This window comes from Microcebus murinus, chromosome 10 (assembly GCF_040939455.1).
Source record: "Microcebus murinus isolate Inina chromosome 10, M.murinus_Inina_mat1.0, whole genome shotgun sequence".
NCBI lineage: Eukaryota > Metazoa > Chordata > Mammalia > Primates > Cheirogaleidae > Microcebus > Microcebus murinus.
In genome coordinates this window covers 9452445-9476408 of record NC_134113.1, presented here as the reverse complement: position 1 = coordinate 9476408, position 23964 = coordinate 9452445, and the positions used below count along the sequence as shown (strand labels likewise).

The following is a 23964-nucleotide window of genomic DNA, read 5'->3' as shown; positions in this document are numbered from 1 at the left end:
AGGCTCTGCTTTTTGGGGTGGCCAAGTCAAGACACCCCAGAACCTGCTGCTTCTCCTTCGGCCTCCATCCAGATCTTCACCTCCCAGGTGCCCAAGCTGGGAACCCAGGCAGGATCCGGACCCTCCTTGTCCTCCCAGCAAATCGGCCACATCCTGATGATTCTCCACCTACACACACCCCAGGCTGTCCGCGTCTCTCTCACCAACACTGCGCCAGCTGTCCGCCACCACCTCCACCTGGACGGCTGCAACAGCCTCCTCACTCTTCTCCCGCCACCCCGCCAGCCCCTCGGTGCGACACCAAATGCAGATGTGCCCGCAGGACACCCCCGGCTCTCACATCTTTGCTCTGACCACCTGTCTCCACGTCCAGACAAGTGTGCTCAGCTCGGCTGAACAGTCGGTGAGCACTTGCCGTGGCAGCCCTGTGACGGCAGAGACCCGGGACGCTGGCTGCCCCCAGGTCCTCGAACAGAATACTCCTGGGGGGGGGGCGCAGAGGGCAGGTGACAAGGTCAGAAGCACGTCCAGGCCTCTGAGGGCGCACTGCTCGGACCAGGCTGGTGGCCCTACCAGTGCCACTCCCGGCTCCCGTCACCTCAGTTCATCTTCACTGTATGTCCATGGGGCTCAAAAACAAGATGACTTGCCCCAAATCACGGTCAGTGACTAGCGGCCCTGGGACCTAAACCCGAGGCGGCACCCGGGGCTGGCGCTCTTTCCTCGGCACAGCGGGGACGCCGTCAGAAGCAATGATCGAATGTCCATGAGCTTTTTTTTTAAATCATCTTTAATATATTTTTAATAATTTTTTGCCTCATTTACCAGATAAATCATCTAAATAAATAGATGCTATACATCTCTTACCAATGTCAGTACAAAAATAAAACCGCGCTCTACGCCCGCTGGCTCTCCCCAGCACGCTCGCCGGGAAAGGCCTGCGCTCGGATCGACTGGGCCCGCCCTCCCGGATACATTCATCGAGTCTGAACGGAGCTCAGCTCGTCTGTGCAAAGGAAGCGCTCTAGTGCTGAGACCTGCAGGCCCGGCGGGCCACTTGTAAAGCGAAACCGTACCCACCTCACAGAAGCCTAGCGCCTTCCCGGAGCAAGAGGAGAGGAGGAAATTGGCACTGGGGACTATCCCCCTAAGAGCAGTGACAGTCCTGGAGCCGGGCGGGGCTTGGCCACACAGTGCAAGTGGCCACGCAGGGGTGGAGGAGCGTTTTCCCCACCCCTCCCCACCACAAAAGAAAAGGTACCTACAGGTCTCTACATTCAAAACGGGGTGGGGCTGGGGAAGAAAGGCAGGTGGTCAGATGCTCTCTAACCCTCCCCCGCCCCTAGGAGTACTGGCCTTCTGCGGGGGGGGGGGGGGGGCCGTGGGAGTGGGGGTGGGAGATCACTGTCTACCTTGCCCCCACTGGGACATGCCCGGCTGGGGGGAGGCCTGTGCAGCCACACCCATCAGTGACCTCCCAGAAGTCACCTGTCCTGCAGGGGGGCAGGTAGCAGCCCACAGCCTGTTCCTGGCTCACAGCAGCCCATGAGCCACATGCTGCCCTGAGCTGGGCATCTCTGGTCCACTCACTCCAGGGCACCCTGGAGTTCAGCCCTCCCTGGGCCACAGGATTCCCCCAAGGGCCATAAAGGGCTGAGTAGGAGGAAAGATGCGTTCTGCTGCTGCAGACAGAAAAACAACTGCCTCGTCCACAAGAAAGCCCCCCGAAACCACAAACCCAGATTGCACAAACAGTTCTTTGAAAGTTTCCAGGAAGCAGGAAGAGGTCCACGTCCCCTGGGGGATGGGGGCTATGACTTCTACTGGAAGCTGCCAGCCATGTCCAAAGCCACAGCCAACACATCCAACTGGAGAGAGAGACCCCCCAACTCCACCACCTTCACCTCTGCTGGGAGCCCCTATATTGGAAGAGTCTCCCCCGCAACTCTGAGCTTCCCTTTCCCCTCCCCCGGGTCCCACAGCCAATGGGTGAGATTCCTGCCGCCCCTTCCTTTTCCTGCCCTACCTCTTCATGTTCCTCTAGGTTCAATTCCCTGGGCTGGGGGTGAATCAGGTCACCCCAGAGGGGACCATGCCCCAATGGAAGCACTGAATTGACCCTGGACAACTAAGGATTAAGGAGGAAGGGGGTAGAGAGAGAGAATCGGGGGTTTGGGGATTTTGCCAACGGAGTGCCCCAAACAGAAAGGGGGCTCAGGCTGTCTTTGGTTTGGGAACTGGGGAAGAGGCTGGGTGAAGAGTCACCCTCTCTGTGCCTCAGCAGAGATCCTGCTGACTTCCTGAGGACACAGCACGGGGCTGGGGGACAATGCTGGGGAGGGCAGGCGGGTTTCAAAGCCCGGCTGCACTCCCGGTTCAGGTTACCCTGACTCTGGCGACAGCGGAGGACAGGGGTGCTGGCCTTGCCACGCTCCCCTTGTGCCCCCAATCTGGCTTTTTCTCCTCTACAGGACAGGGATGGAGGGAAAACTCAGCCCTCACTGGCAGGGAAGCTACTAGCCCACAGGGTACCCCGTACAAGCTAGAAAACAAGCGTCCCTCCTCCTGGCAGACACAGCCCCTCGCCAGGGCTTGTGCACGGCCTGACCCACCATACGAGGCAGCCTGACCTCAGGAAGACATGGCGGAGGTCCCCCCACAGGGAAACAAGGCCAGCCCCAGCTGTGGCATTTAGGGTGGATGGGGAAGGGACACAGAATGGGAGGAATGGTTCAGGAGTTGGGGGCTGCCCTGAGAAGGTGGCGGGCCACTGCCTCCCTGCCCGACTGCCCACACCCACACCACGTCTGGGTTGGCCGAGTAGGAGGGGAGGGCAGAAGAAGAGGGGGGTCAGAAGGGCTGAAAAGTCACCTGAGTCAGAAAGAACAAGAACCCCCCTGGGGAGGCAAGACAGGGCCCTAGTGTCTTGGAGCAGGTGCTGACATGTCAGCCCAACCTGGCAGAGGCCTGCACACCTGCAACCTCGCTGGGTATAACCGCAAAACCACACCTGCATCCCTGCAGCAGAGATGCCCTCGTGCCCACGGCTAGACCTCTGCCCTCCACTGACAGCTGCAGGCAAACCAGGCCGGCATAGATCCTATCACGTGATGTGCATGCAAGGTGGGGTGAGTGTGGGGTGTCGTGGCAGTTCCTCAGTGCTGTGAATCACCCCATATTCACCTGGTCAGGCTCTAAAGCACATTTGCAAGGCCCACGCGGACCTGTCTGTAGACACACACAAATTCATGGGGCAGGCGGGGCACACACGCTGCACCCCGGTGAGGCTGGGCGACGCGTGTGTCTGCACGGGCCAGGTGATGGGGAGGGTGGAGCTCTCAGCAGAAGGGTCTCGGCTGGCAGCCTCCTCCCTGGGAAGGGCAGAAACCTCTCTGAAGGGGAGGGGACAGGCCCCAGCAATCTCAAGCCCTTCCTCCTGCCCCTGCTTGCTGACCCAGTCACTCTGGTCACAGACAGCCTCCACAGCTCACCACAAAACTGGAGTGGAAAGTTCAAAACAAAGACCCGATCAAAAAAATGGGAAGGGGAAACCAGCCAGACGGCTGAGGCGGGCTGCTCGAGGGAGCGGGCTTGGGCCTCCCGACGGTCTTGTCACTCCCAGCACCAGCTGCTGCATCTCTAGAGAACAAGGACAGAGGTGTCCCAGGCAGGCGGCTTTGTCCTCATCCTGCCCTGGGGAGATGCCCCAACTCCTGGAGCAACGCCCAGCGCGCCAGCCCCTGCCTGAGGCCTCCCCGTAAAAGTCCCTAGCAGAGGAAGGGGCAGGGTCAGAGGGTCTTCCCCACTTCTTCTGCTCAGGTTTTTTTTTAAATAAAATAATTACCCCGCCCCCAACCCCTCCCCATCTCTGGAAGTCCCCACCCCAAGCCCAAAAGAAAACAGTTTAAGAAGAGTAAAAAACGATGATTCAGAACTTTCCGCTGCGGTCTCGGAAGAAGCCCTCTGCCGCCTGGGCCTCTCGGAAGGTGACGGTGATGGAGTTGGCGGTGATGTCAGTCACGGTCACCTCACTTGGGGGGAGCGCAGGTGTCCAGGGAGGGGGCCCTTCGGCCAGGTCTGTCTCTGCTGCAGCCGTGAGACACAGACGGGGCAGGCTGACAAGGTGGGCAGGTGGGAGTGGGTGGCAGCATGCAGCCCTCCAGCCACCCCCACACAAGGTCCTCCCCTCTGCGTCTGCAGCCAGCTCGGGCCTGGCCCGACACCAGACACAGCTCGCCAAGAGCAGGAGGACAGAGCGAGCTCTGGGCTAGGTGTCAGCCCTGCGTCCAGGCCTGACTGTCCCCACCGTGGCCTCACAAGCACTCACGGCACTCTCTGGACCTGATGACCACAGGGACCTTTCCAGCTGTGAGGGTCTCTGGGCCTGGGCCGCCTTACCCTCCTCTTCGGGGGGCTGCTCCGTGGGCTCCCACTCGCTGGCCGCCTGCAGGACGTCTGGGCTCGATGACTCCTGCAGGAAGAGCTCCCGTCGATGGCTGAGACTCTCCAGGTTGGGCCCGCGGGGCGGGAACTTCTTGCGTGAGAGCCGCAGGTACTTGTGGGCCTTGCGCGGCTTGCGGAGCGGGAAGGGCAGGGTGGGCACCAAGGGGCCCTTGTCCACCAGCTCGGGTGTCCCCGCCTTGACCACCCCCTCGGGGCTCCCGCTGCCGAGTGGGCGCATCAGGGAGAAGCAGAGCTTCTCCTTGCCCTTGGCCTTGTGGGAGCTCCGCAGGTCCATGCTGTACAGCCGCTGCGGGGGCAAGCCAGGGCAGCTCGGGTCAGCCCCGCCTCCCGCCGCGGCCACGCCTCTGCTCATGCTGCTCCTCCCACCGGAGCCCCACATCCGCCCACGAGACTCCTCCCAGCCCCCACGCAGGCCGGCCGTCACTGCACCCCACCCAGCCCTGAGTGGCCCCTGACCCGCGCCAGGGCCCTCGATGAGCCTCGTCTCCCTGGGGCTGGGGCCACAGGGCCTATCCTGGGATGTGCAGCAGAGGGGCACACAAAGGTACAAACGGAAGACTGACCAATGGGAAACAAATCAGGACCTACGAAAAAATTGTTCTTCATTTTAGGAAGGGCAACAGTGCTCATTAAAGGACCTCCAAAGCTGAAAGCGCCGGCTCGCGGGAGATGTGTGGCAGGGCAGAGAGCAGAGGGGCAGAGGCTGTCTCTGGAGCACCCTGGGGCAAGCCGACCAAGGGACACTCGGCCCTCGGGTGCCCCACGTCACCCAGCTGGAGGGACAGCACTTCACAGGCACACTCCTCATCCCTCCAGGCTACCCCTCCCTGGGGTCCCGGCCTCAGCGACGCCCCACCCACCTTTGGTGAAACAGAGCTGAGGGCACGTTCGTCTCTGTTCAAAGGCCGTAGTTTATCATTTAGGCATTTTTCTTACTGACTTTGGGAGAATTTACATGAATCTAAGAAAGATCCCTGGTGCCAAGATGTTGGGAGATCCCGGATCACTCTGGGACAGTACCTTCTACTGCCACCTGTCACTAGAGGCCAAGAGCTCCAGGAAGAGAGCGAGAACTTAGATGGGGCCTATGACCTTGAACACCTCCAAGCTGGGGGCAGAGATGACACGTCTGGCCTGCTCAGCGCACCGCGGCTCCCGGGTGTTGCTGTGGGATGGGAGGAGGGCTGAACTGGGGGGCGGGGGAAACTGCGGGGCCTGGGAAGTGGGTCCCATAGGCAGCTCATTCAAAACCACTGCTCCCACCCTGCCAGTGAATTCTACCATTCTGCAAGGCACCTTCTTCCTTGTCCTTCACCACCTCATCGTGAGACAACTGCAGCTACTGGAAGGGACGCAAGGCCAAGAGTCAGCTTCTGCCTGGGGAAACCACTAGCCTCCCTGTGTCTCAGTATCTTCATCAGCGAAACGGTGACGGGGCTGTAGTGACCAGCCTCCAAGGTGGTCCCCAGGAACAGCTGCTTCCTGGAATTCACACCTGCATGCAGCCGTTTGCCAAGAGGAATACCATGGCGTGTGACTTCTGAGGTTAGGTCATGAAAACGCACTGTGGCTTCTTCCCTGCTCTCTCTGGGATCACCCGCCCTGGGGAAGCTAGTGGCTGTGCTGTCAGGACACTCCCGCAGCCCAGAGCAGGGGCCACGTGGGGAGGAGCCAGCCCCACCATGGCCAGCACTGCCTCCCGTGAGCAGCCGCCCAGGGCCGAGCCTGCAGCCCCAGTCATGCCTCCAGCTAACTGTAGCTCCGGCCGACATCTTGACTGGAACCCACACTAGAACCACTAAAGAACCAGCTAAAGCACCCTCGGATTCCTGACCCACAGAAACCATGTGAAATAATACATGTTTATTACTTTAAGTTGCTAAGCTAGAGGGGTCGTCTGTTACACAAGAGAGGCAACTCATACGCCTGCCCTGTAGGTTTGGCACGTGGATGAAATGTGTTCATCTGTGAAACAAGCCAGACACAGGGCCTGGCACGCACATGGCTGGCAGATGTCACTTCCCTTCCTAGACCCGATTCACGCTAAACCCGACGGACACACGGAGAAGGGAGGCCCACCCTGGTGAGAGCCGTGCCGGCCTACAGTAAGGAGTGCCCAGGAGGACTGGCGTGGCTCGCATGCACACGGGCCCAAGCATCCTGACGTTTTGGATTCAAGTACCCTACCTAGTGGGCCTTATTAAGTTAAGGAGAGCAGGTACTGTTATCACCCCCATTTTATAAGAGAAGAGACTTGCCTACGATCGATCACATGAACATTTCCTTTGAGCGTCATGTTGCCGCTCGAGATGGTTCAGATTTTGAGGTGTTTCCAACTTTGGATTAGGGATGCTCAACCTGTAACTGCACTGCTTCAAACCCCATTTGCTTGTCACCGCAGACCACCAAAGTCAGCAAAATGCCCCCAAGACCTAAGAGGTGGGTGGCCTGGGAGGCTGCAGAGACTAGACAGAAGACTGGAAAAAGAGGCCCTATAGGCGTCTTCTCACACAAAAATGATAGGTTTCTAGGAGTCTGACATTCCAGGGCTATGTTTCTAAAATTCCAAGAGTCTGTTTTTTTTTCCAAAAATTGCTAAATTTTTCTAAAAATCTGGGATCCCATGTTTCCTCAATTCTAAAGTTTATGTTTCTGAGGTTCTCAAGTATTATAATTTTGTGTCTGGGGATTTTGAGCATTAAAAAGCTCAAAGCTTTCAAGGCTTTCTCAAAGCAAGATTCTAAGCTCTCAGAATTCTAGGGTTCTATTAGCCACATGCCCACCCCGCCTCCTCCCACGGCACCGCCCACCCGCTGTCATCCCTGGGCACCAGCTCCACACTCGGGCTTTCCTCAACTCTTTCCCTCACAGCTTACGCACAGAGTGCCCAGCCCACAGTGCCCAGGGGTGGAGCTGGGAGGGTAGGTGGACCCCGGGGGTTGGGCCCATGGCCGGGCAGGGAGAGGAAGGAGGCACAAAGGCAGGCCGGTTACCTGCAGCAGAAGCCGCTTGGGTTTCGGACCTCTCTTCCTATACCCCGACGCTCGGTCTCTCTCTTCCCTGGGGTGCGAAGCAGGCGGCAGAAGAAAAGGAAACACGGGTGACATCTAAGAGAAAGCAAGGCGTCCACTTTGCCCGCCCTGTGCTGCCTGTCGGGAAGGGGACATGCCCTCCAGACGGTCCACCGATCCTCCCCACTGCTCAGCTGGGGCCACAACAAGGGGGCCAGATGCTCGACTCGCAAGGCCCTGGTCTTCCCATCTGACAGACGGGGAGGGCACTGGTCTCAGTCGCTGAGGCAGGACTCATGCAGCATCTCCAAAAACATGTGAACCATCACTGGGCTCCAGGCCCACATAGGGCTCTGCTCTGCACACTGCTGGGGACCCCTCCAAAGCTGAAGCTCCGGTTTCTACTCTTAGGGAAGTCAGGTAGAAACCTGTCAGTCCAATTTGCCTTGACTGTCCCAGAGGAGCTGATGAGAATGGCAAATCCTTTTGCAAGTGTAGCTCAGCCCAGACTGCCCCCCCGAGTGCAATCTATATGAACTTGGGAGAGGGCAGGCTCCTACCTTGTCTGTACCATCTAGTCAGGGGACAGGAAGAAAATTAACCTGTATTAGTGCCTAGTAGATGCCTGACTCTCTGCTGGGTGCCTTCCCCATATACCAAAACACACAAACACAAGGCACAACTTGAGGATGCTTATAGTCACACACGACATACACAACACAACCAGAGACTCCAAACGACAGTGCCAGAAGTGGTGGGGAGATTCAGAGCCACTTCATTTTGCCTCCTGTTTCGGTTCCATCCACACTTTCTGTAGCCCCACTACAGAGGCCACGTGCACAGCAGCAAGAACGCAGGCGTCAGGATCCACCCTCGCCCTGGCTGGGGGACCTTGGGCCAGTCTCTCGACCGGAGCTCAGCGCAAACCAGTGAGCCCCACGGTGTCTGTTCCTAACGTCTGGCTGTCCTCTGGGCAGGAGCTGCCACACCCTACAGGACTCCCGTCTGCAGGGAGAGGGGAAAGGGCACCTGGTGGAGGAGTCTACCCCAGGCCCTGACACCTGCTCCTGCCGCCCTTACCACACTCTGCGACATCCCTAGGATTCTCCCACGTGTAACAGCCCTGTTGGACCAAGGCCCCACCACACACCAGGAGGCAGAAAAAAGCCATGGGACAGGGACACACTGATTTTTAAAGAATGAGGAAAACTTGTCCTGGAATCAGTGGCAGGGAGCCTCCTGGGGGAGACGTGGTGAGAATCCAGCAACGAGAGGCAGCAGGAAAGCACCTGACCCAGAGGCAGGAGCCCTGGCCGAGTCCTGGTCCTGCCAGTTCCCAGCTGCAAGACTCCTTCTTGGGTCCCCTGATCCACCAGGGCCTCCGTTTCCTCATCTGCCCAGCGAGACCTGCATCCCTGCCTCAGGAGGCTGCTGTAAGGGGTCAAGTACAAATAATTCTGCAGAATGGTCCCACTCTGTACAGGTCTGGCGGGCCGAGGAGAGGCAGAGGACCTGAGGCTGCTCTCTGGCAGGGGGGCAGAAAGGCTGGGCACACGCAGTGAAAGGCAGTGGTCACGGGCACTGGCAGAGGTGGAACACTGATTTTGCCCAGGGCCACTTGGCTAGGAGGTAGCCAAGGGAGACAGGCCAGAGCTCAGAAATCCCAGCTCCAGACCGTGCAAGGTGGCTCACTCCTGTAATCCTAGCACTTTGGGAGGCCAAGGCGGGAGGATGGCTTAAGGTCAGGAGTTCGAGACCAGCCTGAACAAGAGCAAGACCCCGTCTCTATAAAAATAGAAAAATTAGCCTGGCATGGCGGTGCGCACCTGTAGTCCCAGCTACTGGGGAAGCTGAGGCAGGAGGATAACTTAAGCCCAGCAGTTCAAGCTGCAGTGAGTTACGATGATGCCACTGCACTCTAGCCAGGGTGACAGAGTAAAACTCTCCAAAAAAAAAAAAAAAAAAAAAACCCCAAAACAAAAACAAAGGAAAAGAAACCTTGGCTCTAAAGCCCACACGCCTGTCCCAGCCTTTGTGGAACTTCATCAGATCTTCCTTCTCATATAAGACAATCTCCTGAGACCTTATCTTGGACCTGTCGACACAGCATCACGGATACGGCCACGCCCTCACACGCAGGGCACCTCTGTGAAGCATTTTTATGTTTTTTGTTTTTTTTTTACCAAAACTGAAACCTCTCACAGGCTATGTAAGGTTTCACCCTGGGGAAATTGGGGTGTTATTCAGGGTGGCCCATTTTACGGCAGAAAGATTGAGGCCTGGGTAGGTAAGGAAGTGACCAGCAACAGGAAAAGGACCCAGGGCCCTCGGCTGCCCTGGGACTCTGCCCACCCGCTTCCCCAGTGCAGGCAGGCTGGGCTGCCCAGTCAGATGCCCCTCCCTGCCCCCAACGACCCGGCTGAGCCTGCAGCGGGCTCCCAGGAAGCCCCGCAGTCAGTCCTGAGCCCAGCCCGGCGGCAGGCAGAGGACCCCTTACTTCTCCTCATAGGCCATGACGAGGCGGGGGTCCAGGATGTGCTCTTCTGGCTCCCACGTGCTGTACCTGGGGAGAGGAGCGAGAGGTCAGAGCTGCCCTCTCCCACCTGGCTTCACAGAGGCTGCGGCTGCTGACCCCGGGCCCACAGTGGGCGGGCCTTTGCCCCATCCTGGTAAGATGTCATTGTCACCTATTCCAAGCAGCTGACCTAGCTTAGGCCTCTGAGGGCTCCAGCAACCCCAGACTGCCCTCATTTGTACCACACTATTAAGGGACTGGGTCCAACCCCCAGTCAGACCCCACATCCACCTGAGCCCCTCGCGTACCTGGAAGAGAGCAAGCCCCTATACTTCCCAGGGGACCTTTCCTACGGCAGGCAAGAGAGGGTCGTAAGGAGCTGGGGCTCTGAAGACACCATGCCTGGGTTCAAATCCAGCTCTGCCCCTAGCAAGCTGTGTGACTTTAAGCGATTTGCTTAACAGCTCTGTGCCTCAATTTCCCCATCTGTAAAGGACCCTTGTGCTGATTAAATTCGTTGATCTAAGTGTTCAGAGCCACGCTTGGTTTAGTAAGTGCACTGTAAGTGTCTGCGGCTGGCCTCCCCACCCTTCAAGCCCCAGGCTGGCCTCCTCCGCTCACCCCCACTCACCGCACACATTGCTACCCCACCCCACGCCACGGCCGTCTCTAAAGTTCCCTTGTTTCTGGGCCTGGCACACAGCAGGTGTTTGGTGTGTATCCAGTGACCCGATGGCCCAGCACGCCCCGTGGGGTTGCTACAGAGGATCTCCCACCGCCCCATGCCAGAGAGCCTCCCCCCGCTGGGGCGGACCTGGTGGCAACAGTGCGGCAGCCCCAGAGTGCATCCATCTGTGGTACCACCTTGGTGGCACCTGTCACATCCTCGTTCCACCTGCACTTTTATTTAGTTGGTACTTGTTTTTAAAGCAGCTTATTTTTTTTTTTTTAATTTAAAAAGCTAACTGAGGGCTGGGCGCGGTGGCTCACGCCTATAATCCTAGCTCTCTGGGAGGCCGAGGCGGGCGGATTGCTCGAGGTCAGGAGTTCGAAACCAGCCTGAGCAAGAGCGAGACCCCGTCTCTACTATAAATAGAAAGAAATTAATTGGCCAACTAATATATATAGAAAAAATTAGCCGGGCATGGTGGCGCATGCCTGTAGTCCCAGCTACTCGGGAGGCTGAGGCAGAAGAATTGCTTGAGCCCAGGAGTTTGAGGTTGCTGTGAGCGAGGCTGACGCCATGGCACTCACTCTAGCCTGGGCAACAAAGCTGAGACTCTGTCTCAAAAAAAAAAAAAAAAAAAAAAAAAGCTAACTGACTTCCATAAATGGAAAAACCAGGATCACTCACCACAGGTTCAAGTATAAAATTTATCAACTAAAAAAAATGTACAGTCATGTGCTGCATAACGTTTTGATCAACAACAGACCACATAAACGACAGTGGTCTTGTAAGATTAGAATGGAGCTGAAAAACTGTTACCACCTAGTGATGTTTTGATGATCCCAACCCTGCGTAGGCCTAGGCTAATGTATGTGTTTCTGTCTTAGTTTTTAACAAAAGAGCTTTAAAAGTAAAACTAAAAAATTTTAAAAACAGAAAAAGACTTATGGAATAAGGATACAAAGAAAAAATATTTTGTACGTCTGTACAATGCATTTGTGGTTTAAGCCAAGTGTTATCAAAAATAAGAGCAAAAAAAAATTCTTTTTAAATTTAGGCCTTCACATTCACTCACCACTCACTCCCTGACTCACTCAGAGCAACTCCAGTACTGCAAGCTCCATTCACGGTAAGTGCCCTATACAGGTGTGCCATTCTTTATCTTCTATACTATGTTTTTATTGTGTCTTTTCTATGTTCAGGTACACACAGATACACAGACACTCGCCACCGTGCACGATTCCCTGCAGCATCCAGTACAGTAACATGCTCTGCAAGTTCGCAGCCCAGGAGCAGCAGGCTACACCATACAGCCCAGGTGTGTAGTAGGCTGTTCACATCGTGACAGATGGCCTAAGCAGGGATTTCTCAGAACGTATCCCTGTCATTAAGTCAAATATGACTGTATATACAAACATAAATAAAATATACATGTATATAAAATACATATATACACAAAAGCAATGTTCTCTGACGCTGGCTGGAGGCTCTCTGGGTAAGAAGGAAGGTGAGTGGGTGTAGGGAGGGCTTAGGCAGCAGAAGACCTGGGGCACAGCCTGCCCCTGCTTCCTCCCAGTGCGCTGAGCTAAAGCCTTTAACTTAAGTTCCTGGAGCATCTCTTGTGATACTTCACCTTAGTCCAATCTGGGGCAATAAGCTCTCCTCCTCTCTTCTGCTACCACGTGGGCACGGCTCCTTCGTGTCGGGCCTGCGTGGGTTCTGTGGACGTGGCAACGAAGGCCATGCCCTGAGCACTGCATGGGTCCTCCCCACGTCCCCACGTCAGAACTCCCTTCCTCTGTGCCTGCTTTGCCTTTACAGTGCACTCCTCCTCGAGTGCCTGTCCCTATGGTGAACTCCTAGTCGTCCTTTAACAGACAGATCTTGCAGCTTCCCTGACATCCCTGCCAAGCTGTCCCACTGCCAGCAGGACTAGCCCCGCCCTCTGCTGCCTCCCTGGGCCTTACAGTTGCACTTGGCCACAGCTATGGACGGATCCAGCAGCGCCCCAGCAGACAAAGTGCCCAGTGCAGGCCCAGCGGCCCCCCTCGGTGGGAAGAGCTGTGGAAGCCCCTGCAGCCTTCGCTCACCCCTGCAGAAATGCTAAAGTGAAACCGAAGCCCACGCTACACTATCAGCAACCAGAGGCTGGCTGAGACTCTAAACTTTCTTTCCCCGGACAGCAGTTGCATTTCCTCACCCATAACTAGTAAGACGGGGAATTTTGTGTCCTCCCGCGTGGTCTGCCTCACCCCTAGCCGCTGAAATGTCTCTACGGCAGCTAGTCCCCCCTGTCCTGCCGATTTCCAGCTGCTGTAGCTACTGTGTGATTCCTGGCAAGTCCCTACTCTTCTCTGACCTCAATTTCCTCATCTGAAGCACAAGCGCCACCACGACAGCAGGTGCGCGGACGACCGCTAGCCACTGGTGCCTCCTTCATGGTACTCTGATGAGGTAGGTTCTTAAATTATTACCCACATTTTACAGATGAAGAAGCAGGGGCACGAGCACTTGCCCAAGGTACTGAGCCGGGAAGTGGCCAGTCCGTGGCTGGAACTCAGTTTGGCTCAGTGCTACCCTCTGCCTGCAAGGGACACCCTGGGAGAGCAGCGCTGTTGGCCGGGGCCTGGCACACAGCTGCACAAGGGGTCTGCGGTAACAGGGTCAGACCGGCTCAGACCCGGCAGCCGGCGGCCTGGTCCGGCTCCGCGCCGGGGTGGGGTGGGGCCTTGCACGGGCTCTTAACCTCTCGGACCCAGCCCCGCAAGGTGGAGGCCGGCCGCGGGGAAGCAGCTTCGCGAACAGCCGGCGCAGGCACTGGGCGTGCGACAGCAGAGCGCGCGTGGGAGGAGACGGAAGGCCCCGCCCCGCCCCGATGCAGGCCCCGCCCCCGCGGCCGCGCGCGCGCACTCAGGCACCGGCAGGGGCGCGCGCCGGGATTACCCAGCCAACCAAGGGGCGAGGGCGGGGACAGCGCGCGCCGGCTCCGAGATAAACACGGCCACGTGACCGCCGCCCCGCCCCCGGCCCGGTAAACAAGCTCGGGCCGCCGGGCCTGAACCCCGTGCTGCGCAGGTCCCGCCCTACTGGGACCGGGCGCAGAGGGGGAGGGGCGCCAGCGGGCGCAGGACCCCCAACCCTAGCCGGCCTGGCGGGGCGCGCTGCGGAGCTGGGGCGCTGGGGCCGGTGGAACTGCCCACGGACCTGCAGGGCCCCTCCCTCACTCAGTAATTTAAAGTTCTCAAACGAGAAACACCGCATCAGGCTCAGGTCCAGACGGTGGGGTGCGGCCTTGCTCAAGTGACTCACTGTTCTGTGGCCTCATCCTAAAGCGGGGCTACCAACCATCCCTGTAGCTCATGGTTGTTGCGAGGAGATATGTTAAGTAAAACACTTCCACCAGTGTGGTACATAATAAAACCAATTAAAGCAATTTTGAGTGCATTAAATCAACTTCAAAAGCCTGGAGTGTGCAAAAGTCTGCCACTCCCAACCCAACCCCAGCCTCAGAAGACGCACGAGCAAGGATCCTTCTCTGCCTTGGCAGGGTGTTAATGAATCTTACCCCATCTCAGGTGGTCTTCAGCAGGGCCCTGTGGGGCCAGGGCCTCATTTTACAGATGGGGAAATGGAGGCACAGAGAGGTTGAAAGCTTTGCCATGGGTCACACAGCTGGTAAATCCACACAACCAGAATTCAAAGACAGGATGGTCTAGCTCCAAAGCCTGAGCAGTTCCTATTGAACGGGCCAAAGGTCAACAGACAAGAAACGGTGGTCACCTTTGGTGGAGCTGGCTGTGTATTACAGGGGTGGGCCCACAAGTCTGGGCTCAGGTAGTTCAGATCTTCCCAGCTGTCTGACCCTAGGCAAGGACTCCTCTCTGCTGTGGGCTTCGGTGTCTCCATCTGTAAAACAGTTGCTAAGTGGCAATTAAATGGGCCAATGTCTGGCTCATAATGGGGGCTTATTGATTGGCAGCCTGGTTGTTGCTGTGCCACTGATGTCATTACTAAAGACCCATGGAGCCAGTCCTTCCTAGAACTTGGAGTCACATTCACTAGTGGGGAAGAAAGAAAGGTATTCCCAAAGGGGGAACAGCAGGTCCTGGGCAGGCTGAAATGAGAAGAGGGTATCTGGGGGGGGGGGTCTCTGAGGTGCAGGGAGCACCTGTAGCAGACAATCTAACATCCCCTGCCCCTCCCTGTGCCATTTGCTGTGCCTTCCAGAAGAAGCAAGACAGCCTCGTCTGCTGGGGAGGAAGGGCAGTCATTTGCCTGTTGGGGAGAGAAAACAGGCAAGGCATATGATGGCTTCACAGGGCCCTGGCACAGGGTGAGTGAGCATGTAAATCATGGTTACTGTTATTCTTACTGTTGTAAGTCCCCCTGCCCAGGGGTGAGGAGGGTGGCTGCTGAGCAGGAGAACGACTCCCCCCAGCCCAGGCTGGCACTGCCCAGCCAAGGCTCCCAGGCCTGGAGGACGCAGCCAGTCCGACTACCTACTCCTGCCCTGCGTCTCAGCCTCTTCTCCAAGCAAGGCCCCTGAGGAGAGGACTAAAGACAGCTGGCTGCCCTGCTCCTCCTGGGACTGAACCTCTGTTTTCCCCCAAGTGAGGAAGGGATGGCTAGCAGCCATACCTGCCTCATGCCCATACCATGGTGGCACCTTGGGTGGCATGAAGTGGGCACCAACACTGCATGGGGTGGGCAGTTATATTCTTGTAATGACCACCCCTCTCTGGGCCTCAGTTTCTCCCTCTGAAAAATGAGAGGACTGATCTAAATAATTTCTAAAGATACTTTGAGCTCTTGTGATGAATGGAACACCCTAGGTCCCTTTCCTGGCTGGGGAAAACCAAAGGGCTCACAGCTGTTGGGTGGGCTGCCAGGCTTGGAACTCAGGACCAAAGGGGGGTGGGACAGAAGGTGTCCCCAGGTCATCTGGTCAAACAGGGTTTCCAGAACCCTTAGGGTCACAAAAGGCAGTCCTGAGGGCCCCTCTGGTGGTCTCGGCATGTTAAGAAACCAATGGGCCCCTGGGCCAGGGGCACAGGCCACCAGAAACATCAAGGGACTCTGCTCTTGGAGCCCTAGTTCCTTCCCTCCTGATTGAAACTCTGATTGGCAGATGTATTTGCATCTAGGAACTCTTCATTAATAGGGGCTCTGATTAGAGAAGGAAATCCCTCAAAGGATGGAGTCTCCAAAGGAGGAAAAATAGCCAACAGTGCCTTGAATGCCAACAAGCTGGTGACCACAGCTCAGACATGATGCTTTCCCGGCACAGAAGCTGATAGGACGTGTCCACAGACTTGGTGCTCCTGCTGCCACTCTGGGCAGCGCCCTTTACTACCCCCTTCACCCAAGCCAGAATGCCACCTCTGATCAGCCCAGTGGAGGAGGGGATCCTCCTTCAGTCCCCAAGGGTATCTGGGGAGGGAGAACAGGGGTGGTGGTGGGAGTGAGAGTGGAGGACCGTACTATCTACATGCCAGCCACCAACCCCAGTCATCAGGACTGTGGGTCACCCTGAACATGTGCCCAGGCCTTTTACCCCATAGGCCAAGTAGCCTATGAAAGGAGAGCAGAGCCTGAACCCATTTTGCATAGAGGGAAGCTGAGGCACAATGGGCTGTCTTCCCCTCTGCTGTCTCTCCTACCATCTCCCCAGAATGCCCCCAGGACCCAACACCAGGTCAGCCCCCAACACCAACACAGCAAAAAGCCCCAGCCCCTGACAGCAGAGGCTCTGGGCAGAGGGGGTTTCCAGGACTCAGTCTCCAGGAGGCAGGGCAGGGGGCGGGGCACCCACAGACCAATGAGGAGGCCCAAGACTAGCTCATTCCTTCCCCCTCCCAACAACTCCCTTCTGGGAGGTGATTAGTTGCTGATGGGTTCCTGATTGGGCCTCAGCAGGAGAGGTTTGACTGGGAGGCACAGAGGAGATACCTGATACCTAGGCAGAAAGGCCTAGTTCAAGTCCCAACTCTGCCTGCACTTGCTGTGTGACCTAAGGCAAGCTGCTTACCCTCTCTGAGCCTATTTCCTCATCATCTTGAGAGGGCACGATCACACCTCCCTCACAAGGCTGTATGGGAACATGCTCTGTAGACTGGACAGGCAAGATGGACTCAGGCTCTGCTCCCAACTGCCTGGCACTGAGGATTCCTGCTCCGCTGCTGGACTCCCCCACACACCCAGCACTGCATTTGCTGTGGTCAGGCCCCTCCTTCTGGCCAGGGGCCATCTCTGGTGCTGAGAAAAGTAGAGGGAGGGAGAGAAGGAAGGAGAGGGGAGGCTGCAATCAGAATATGGGTCCCCATACTGAGGGGCCAGAGTGAGAAGAGAAACCAGAGACCCACCTTGAGCTGCCTATGCTCCAAGCCCCTCAGCTAACAGAGGAGAAACTGAGGCCCAGAGAAGAGGATGATCTAATCAAGGCTGGCTGCCCAGTTACAAGAGCAGCTGGAGCTAAAAGCTAGCCAAGGGAGGGGGCAAAAGGCGGGTGGAGGGATGTACAAGTAGACAGACAGACACAAAGGAGCCTTACTTTGGGGGCCATCCTTTCCACTTCACCAGGTATTCGACTTTACCCTGCGAAGAGAGAGAAGCAGACACGGTGAGACCCACAGTTGTCCCTATAACCACTCTCGGGACAGTACGCCAAAGGACCTCAGCCCCAAATCCCCTCTGCAGACAGGTGTTCCCCAACACACAAACTCAACCCAGGGGCCTCCCACCAGATCCCCCAAACCCAGAGATCCCAAACTTTGGCTGCTGCACGACCACCCCAGTCTGCCCTCCCTACTAGTGCGCAGGAGAGCACCTGGCGCCAAACGCCCCTGAGGCTCCTGTGGCCCAAGCTGGTAGCTTCCGTCACACATGGGACACTGAGACCACATGGGGGCGTGCATGTGTGGCCAAAGACCCGCAGAGTCCCAGTGCCAAGGTCACAACTCTCCCTGTTTTAGATTGGAAGACTCTCCAAATCCTAGAAGATTCCTCCCTGGGCTGTTCTGGATTCTCCTCCCTGTGAGCTGGGTCTCTGGAGAGGCTGACCCTGGCCCAGGGGCAACAGGTCAGTGACTTTCGAACTCTCAACTCGAAAGACCCTGGCAGGACCCCACGGAAGACAGACAAAGGCTCCACCTCCAGAAAGAGTGGTCAGCCCTCCCTTGGTTGTTAGGAAACAGCCAGGCTCCTCCCTCGCTCACAGCCAGCAGGGGGCCTTTAAAAGTTTAAGGTCCGCCTCCATTCCGTGCGCGAAGCCCCTCCACACCGGAACCCTAAGACCAACAAACGGCACCTCTCCGAGGAGCCCTTCTCTGGCTACTTTGTCCGGTGCTGTCCCTCCCGGGCACCTTCCAGTTCTATTTCTGCAGAGCACACAAGCGTCTGTCCGTATTTCCTCATTCACTGTGCGTCTCTGCAGAATGCCAGCTCTCTGAGGGACACATCCTTAGGGCTGAGAGTGGTGCCTAGTACACGCAGGTCCTCAATAAATGTCTTGTGTGACTGGCTGAAGGAATGATGATCCTTGATCTCACATCTGCGATGCGGGCGGGGTGGGGGTTCATCGCTGTGCCTGCTTCAGGCTCGCTACTCTGGGAAAGCACAGCACTGAGCTTCCTGGCATACAGTAGTCCTTTTTTAAGATAAGGAAACCCTGGGGAAGGGAGGAGGAGGAGGGCAGCCCCAACCTTCAGACAGAGCTAAACCCCAAGTTGAGTCGGGAGAAGAAAGGATGCTCAGGGCTCGCCGTGCCCTTCACCCCTGGCACACGACCTGAGGACTGAGTCTTCTCTGTACAAGATGGGCTGGCAACCAGCCCACGTGAGCTGCTCCACCTCTACCTCTAACTTGCTGCATGACCTTGAGCAAGCCACTTCCCCTGCCTGGGCCTCAGTTTCTGCCTCTGTCAAATGGGAGGAGGTGAGGCTCAGGCCGACCCATCTTGCCCCCTGGGGCCTCCCAAGGGGCTGCAGAAAGAAGACAAGGGAAAAGGACAGTGATGCGTGCCGGGAGAGGAACTTTTCCTCCAGGACCTCCCCAAGCCCAGCCTCCAGTCTTGAGTGAGCCCACTCGGCAAACCTGGGCACAGGAAGTGCAGACATCAGGCTGGGACAACCAAAGTCCAGCTCTGAGGTGCTGGGTCCTGAACCCCGCAGCATAAATGCCTCCTTAAATTGCAGGCTGTATGAGAAGGCAAAGGCAGAGGGGGAGGAGCTTCGAGGACGCCCCACAGCAGGGGAGGGGGGGCGGGGAAGAGGGCTGTGGAGGGGTTGTGTGTAAGGGGTAGGGATCACAAAAGGTCAAAGTCCAGCAGGAAAACTTCAGAGGCAAGAGGAGACTCTTCCAAAGCTCTGCTTCCAACTTCAAAGGACTTGGTGCCAAGAGTCCAGTCTCGAGTTCAATACCCAGCTCTGACACTAAACACACTAGGCAAGTCGCTTCAACTTGGGCCTCAGTAACCCCATATTTAGAATGAAAGAGATGATGACGCTCAGGGTCCCTACAGTCCGCTCCTAACTTCCAGCTCAACCGGGCTCAGCTGTCCCCAACATCCCGGTGCGACAACTTTTATTCTACTTGCCCCACGGTGCCAGGGAAACTGAGGCACGAGCTGGGGAGACAGGCCCAGCAGCGCAGGGCTGCCTGGGTCCCTGGCCCGACTTTCGCCCTCGCCCCCAGCGCGGAGGGGCTGTGCTGGGGACGAGAGGGGACCTCGCTGGGGTCCCGGGCGCCGCCCCCGGGCAGCCTCACCTTCCGCACGCGCTTCTTCCGGATGCTCTCCACGGCGAACACCTGCTCTCCGATGGCTGACAGCTCCATGCGGGGCAGCGGGCGAGCGGGCCCGGGGCCGGGCCTGGCCGGGCCGGGGGCGGAGCTGCGGGGCCGCGGCTGCGGCGCGCGGTGCTGGGGCCGGCGGGGTCCCAGTCACCCTCGGCCGGGCGCGCACGCGCACGCGCACGCGCGCACACCCCCTCGCGCTGCCTCACGCCGCCGACGTCCCATTTTTGAACCTGCGCAACGTTTTCCTCCTCGCCGGCGAGCGCGCGCGCGCGGGGAAGGGGGCGGGGCGGGAGCGCGCTGACGGCCGGCCGCGGGGCTGAGCTCGCGCCCTACGGTCGGCCCCGCCCCTCGCCGGGCCCCGCCCCCCCGGGCCGCGCCCCGCCCCTCGCCCCGCCCCGCGCGCCGGGTGCGGCGGGCGGCCGGGAGGCGGCGCTAGCGCGGCGGGCGCGGGTCTGCACCTGGCGGACGCCCGCGCGCCCTCTCGCGCCGCTCGGCGCCCGGGCCGCACGCGATCTGGGATGCCGAGACGCGGTTCCCAAAGTCTTCCCGGCGGCTTTGAGGGGCCGCAACGGCACGGCCCGCGCGGCGCAGAAGAGGAAGCGCAGGTCACTTGCCGCGCCTCCCACCACGCGGGCCGGGCCGCGGCCCCTCGGGCTGTTGGGGGTCGGGACCGCAAAGCTGTCCCACCCTGCTCTCCGGAGCGCCGCGGGCTCGCGGGTGCCGAAAAGGCGCCTCTGCGTCCCTCCGTCGGACCTCGCCGGCCGCGAGTCGCTCGGGCCAGGCGCGCCGCCGCTGCAGGATGAGGTGCCCGCGGGGCAGGCTCCTCTGCACCTCCGCCCGGCCCCCGCGCCCCGGCGCTCGGGACGGTGGTGCTCGCCACCAGTGGAATGCACGGCTCTAGAGGTCCGATACGAGTCATTGGCCCCCACCACGCCCGGCCCCCCGCGCCCCGGCGCTCAGGACGGTGGTGCTCGCCATGAGTGGAATGCACGGCTCTAGAGGTCCGACACGAGTCATTGGCCCCCTACCACGCCCGGCCCCCCGCGCCCCGCGCCCCGGCGCTCGGGACGGTGGTGCTCGCCACGAGTGGAATGCACGGCTCTAGAGGTCCGACACGAGTCATTGGCCCCCCACCACGCCCGGCCCCCGCGCCCCGCGCCCCGGCGCTCGGGACGGTGGTGCTCGCCACGAGTGGAATGCACGGCTCTAGAGGTCCGACACGAGTCATTGGCCCCCACCACGCCCGGCCCCCGCGTCACCGTCACGGGGACCCAGCCGGCTTGCCCTTTGCCTGCGGCGATCCGAGTCCTGGTTCCCTGACCTCCTAAGGGACAGTGACCCAGGCTGCCCTTCCGTCACCTCCACTCCCCCTGCGCGGCCTCATCCCTCGTCTTTTCTGGGCGACAGCAAGGACCTGCTCTCGAAGCTGCCATCCCATCCGATCTTTGCCCACCCTGTGCTTAACAGCTTTCCATAGCTCCCTGTTCCACTCGGAATAAAATCCAAACCTTTGTCTGGCACACAGAAAAATAATAGATTCACACCTGACTTTTTATCAAAAGCAACAGAAACCAGAGAGAATATAACCATCACCCTAGAATTATATAATCTAGGAAAATATCTTTCAAGAGGTATGTACCTAGTAGGAATTACACATTATGTATGCAGAATGAGTGTGAAAAAATGGCATTTACAGATACAAAAATTAGGGGTTTGCCACTAGCAGACCCTCCATAAGGGAAATTCCAAAGGAGGAACTTCAGGCAGGAGGAGGCTAATCCCAGAGGTCTCATGTAATAGGGCGTAAAGAACAGTGAATGCAAAGCATTGATAATGTAAAATGATAACAATGTCTTCTGGATAAAAATAGAACTACAATACACAACAACAATGGCATGTCACTTGGCTGATGGAGTTAAGCGTTTAAGATCATTATATTTGTCAGGAGGAAGGTGGGGGTAGATAACAAATATGCTTAGACTTTGATGAGGTAAGAATCCAAGTTGTTGGCTGGGTGTGGTGGCTCACACATGTACCATGTTTCCCTGAAAATAAGACAGAGTCTTATATTTATTTTTCCTCAAGAAGACACCTTAGGGCTTATTTTCAGGGGATGTGTTATTTAAGTACGGTAGAACAATCTACATTTATTCAAATATAGTTAAGTCATCTTCTTCTGGAACATCATCATAACTCTCCATACCCCAAATTCCATCCTGAATTTCTTGCGACTCTGTTTCTTTTAGAACCATTGGCCCCAGTCTCTCACGGTAGAGCAATACAGCTCTCATGAGGCAGATGAGTAGGGCAGCTCGTCTTCTTTACCACTGGGCAACGAAATGCATGGGTTGGGAAGATATGCTGCCTAACCACGCCCATCACTAGGTCTTATTTTCGGGGTAGGGCTTATCTTGCGCAAATGTTTAGAAATCTTGCTAGGGCTTATTTTGTGGGTAGGTCTTATTTTCAGGGAAACAAGTTATTAATAATTCCAGCACTTTGGGAGGCTGAGGCAGGAGGATTGCTTGAGGCCAGGAGTTCAAGACAAGCCTGGGCAACATAGCCATTCCCCATCTATAAGAAAAAATTTAAGAATTAGCTAGGCATGGTAGCCCATGCCTCTAGTCCCAGCTACTTAGGAGACTGAGGCAGGAGGATCACTGAAATTTGAGGTTATAGTGAGCTATGATTGTGCCAGTGCACTCCAGCCTGGGAAGCAGAGTGGGAGTGAGATGTTGTCTCTAAAAAAAAAAAAAAAACCGGGCCGGGCGCGGTGGCTCACGCCTGTAATCCTAGCTCTCTGGGAGGCCGAGGCGGGCGGATTGCTCAAGGTCAGGCGTTCAAAACCAGCCTGAGCAAGAGCGAGACCCGTCTCTACTATAAATAGAAAGAAATTAATTGGCCAACTAATATATATAGAAAAAAATTAGCCGGGCATGGTGGCACATGCCTGTAGTCCCAGCTACTTGGGAGGCTGAGGCAGAAGGATTGTTTGAGCCCAGGAGTTTGAGGTTGCTGTGAGCTAGGCTGATGCCACGGCACTCACTCTAGCCTAGGCAACAAAGCGAGACACTGTCTCAAAAAAAAAAAACCAAAAAAAAAAAAAAAAGAATTCAAGTTGGGATAAACACTATGAGAATGGAAGAATGGAAATGCAGTGTATATTTAGAGGACAACCAGATGATAGATATAAATTCAAATGTTCTAAAATTCCATAAATGCAAGTGGACTAAATGTTGTAATTAAAATAACAAAGATTATCAGACTGCAAAAATTGATAGACACAGTTTACAAGAGACAGGTCCGACGCATAAGAGTAATGAAAGGTCAAAAGTAAACACATGGGGGGAAATAGCATGTAAATGCTAACAAAAAAAGACTGGTGGAGTTATTTTAATATTGGGGGGGAAATCACTAGAGATAAATTAGAGATAAATAAGTTCAATTCATAATGAAAAGCATCCAATTTTCAGAAAAATAGAACAATTTCAAATTTGTATGAAAATACCATAGCCTTAAAATGTAAGAGTTACAATGAAAAATAGACAAATTGACAATTACAGTGGGAGATTTTAACACACATCCTTCTGTAATTGGTAAGACAAGCAGAAAAATATTCAGTAAGGATATAGGAAATTTGAACATGTTTAATAAACGTTTTGGATTTTGTAGACCCTGTGTCTTCAATGGTAGAATCATTTCCTTTTCAAGACATATGTAACGCTTACAAAAAGTTAATCTCAAGAATTTTCAAAAGCCTGAAATCATGATATTATGAATAACTTTATTACAATAGCTTGAAGATTTTAATGAAATGGGCAAATTCCTAGAAAACCGTAACTTACCAAAACAGACTCAAGATAAAGAGAAAACTTGCATGAGCATCATCCTGCTCATGGTACCAGAGTATTTCATAACCCGTCACTGACCATTCAAAATACTTTCTGGCCTTAGCACTGAGCAGGATCCAGGCGACACTGGCTATCCAGGCACTAATTCTGTGATTTATGTGTCGTAAGAAGGTCCAGGGGATCCGGAGCAGCCCTGGAGGAGTCATCACACCTAGGCGTTGGCGGTGGTGGCCGTGTACAAACTGGTATGAAACTATTTTGGTACTTTAGCAACCTGAAGTCCTTTGGCACCAGCTGAACATCCGACCTCCCCATCACTAAAGGGACTGAATGGGTCATCAATAATGTTCCCACAAAGAAAGCTCAGACCCAGAAGGCTTCGCCTATAAGTCATTCAAAGAGGAAATAATTCCAGTCCTACAGCAACTTTTCCATATAATAGAAAAGGAGGGAATACTTCTCAATTCTTTTCATAACAAGTACAGTGCAAGACAAGGAAATTACAGGCCAATGTCACTTATGAATATAGATACCAAAATCCAACTAAATTGAGCAGTATATAAAAATGATAATACATTGTGATAAAATAGCATCTAGTCTAGAAATGCAAGGTTGGTTTAACATTTGAAAATCAGTCACTGTAATTCACCACATTAAAAATGA

The 23964-nt window shown here is 56.1% G+C and overlaps 2 protein-coding genes across 4 annotated transcripts in view; both read right to left on the bottom strand.

The window, feature by feature from the left end:
• The window catches only part of LOC105858493 (DNA dC->dU-editing enzyme APOBEC-3G-like), a 207153-nt gene that overhangs the window by 91764 nt on the left and 91425 nt on the right, over positions 1 to 23964 (bottom strand). The gene's annotated exons all lie outside the window — the stretch shown is intronic.
• On the bottom strand, positions 773 to 19705 carry CBX7 (chromobox 7). Of its 3 annotated transcripts, none has more exons than XM_012741919.3 (6): positions 19421 to 19705; positions 17208 to 17251; positions 9973 to 10038; positions 7458 to 7524; positions 4399 to 4750; positions 773 to 4086 (listed from the first exon to the last, which is right to left on the bottom strand). In XM_012741919.3, the coding sequence occupies exons 1-6, from the start codon at positions 19487 to 19489 to the stop codon at positions 3929 to 3931; spliced, it is 756 nt and encodes a 251-aa protein (XP_012597373.2). In that variant the 5' UTR covers positions 19490 to 19705; the 3' UTR covers positions 773 to 3928. The 3 variants fall into 3 exon arrangements, with proteins under 3 accessions (XP_012597373.2, XP_020143373.2, XP_012597377.2); XM_020287784.2 differs by having other exon boundaries at positions 4399 to 4471; XM_012741923.3 differs by lacking the exons at positions 17208 to 17251; positions 19421 to 19705 and having other exon boundaries at positions 7458 to 7571; positions 9973 to 10044.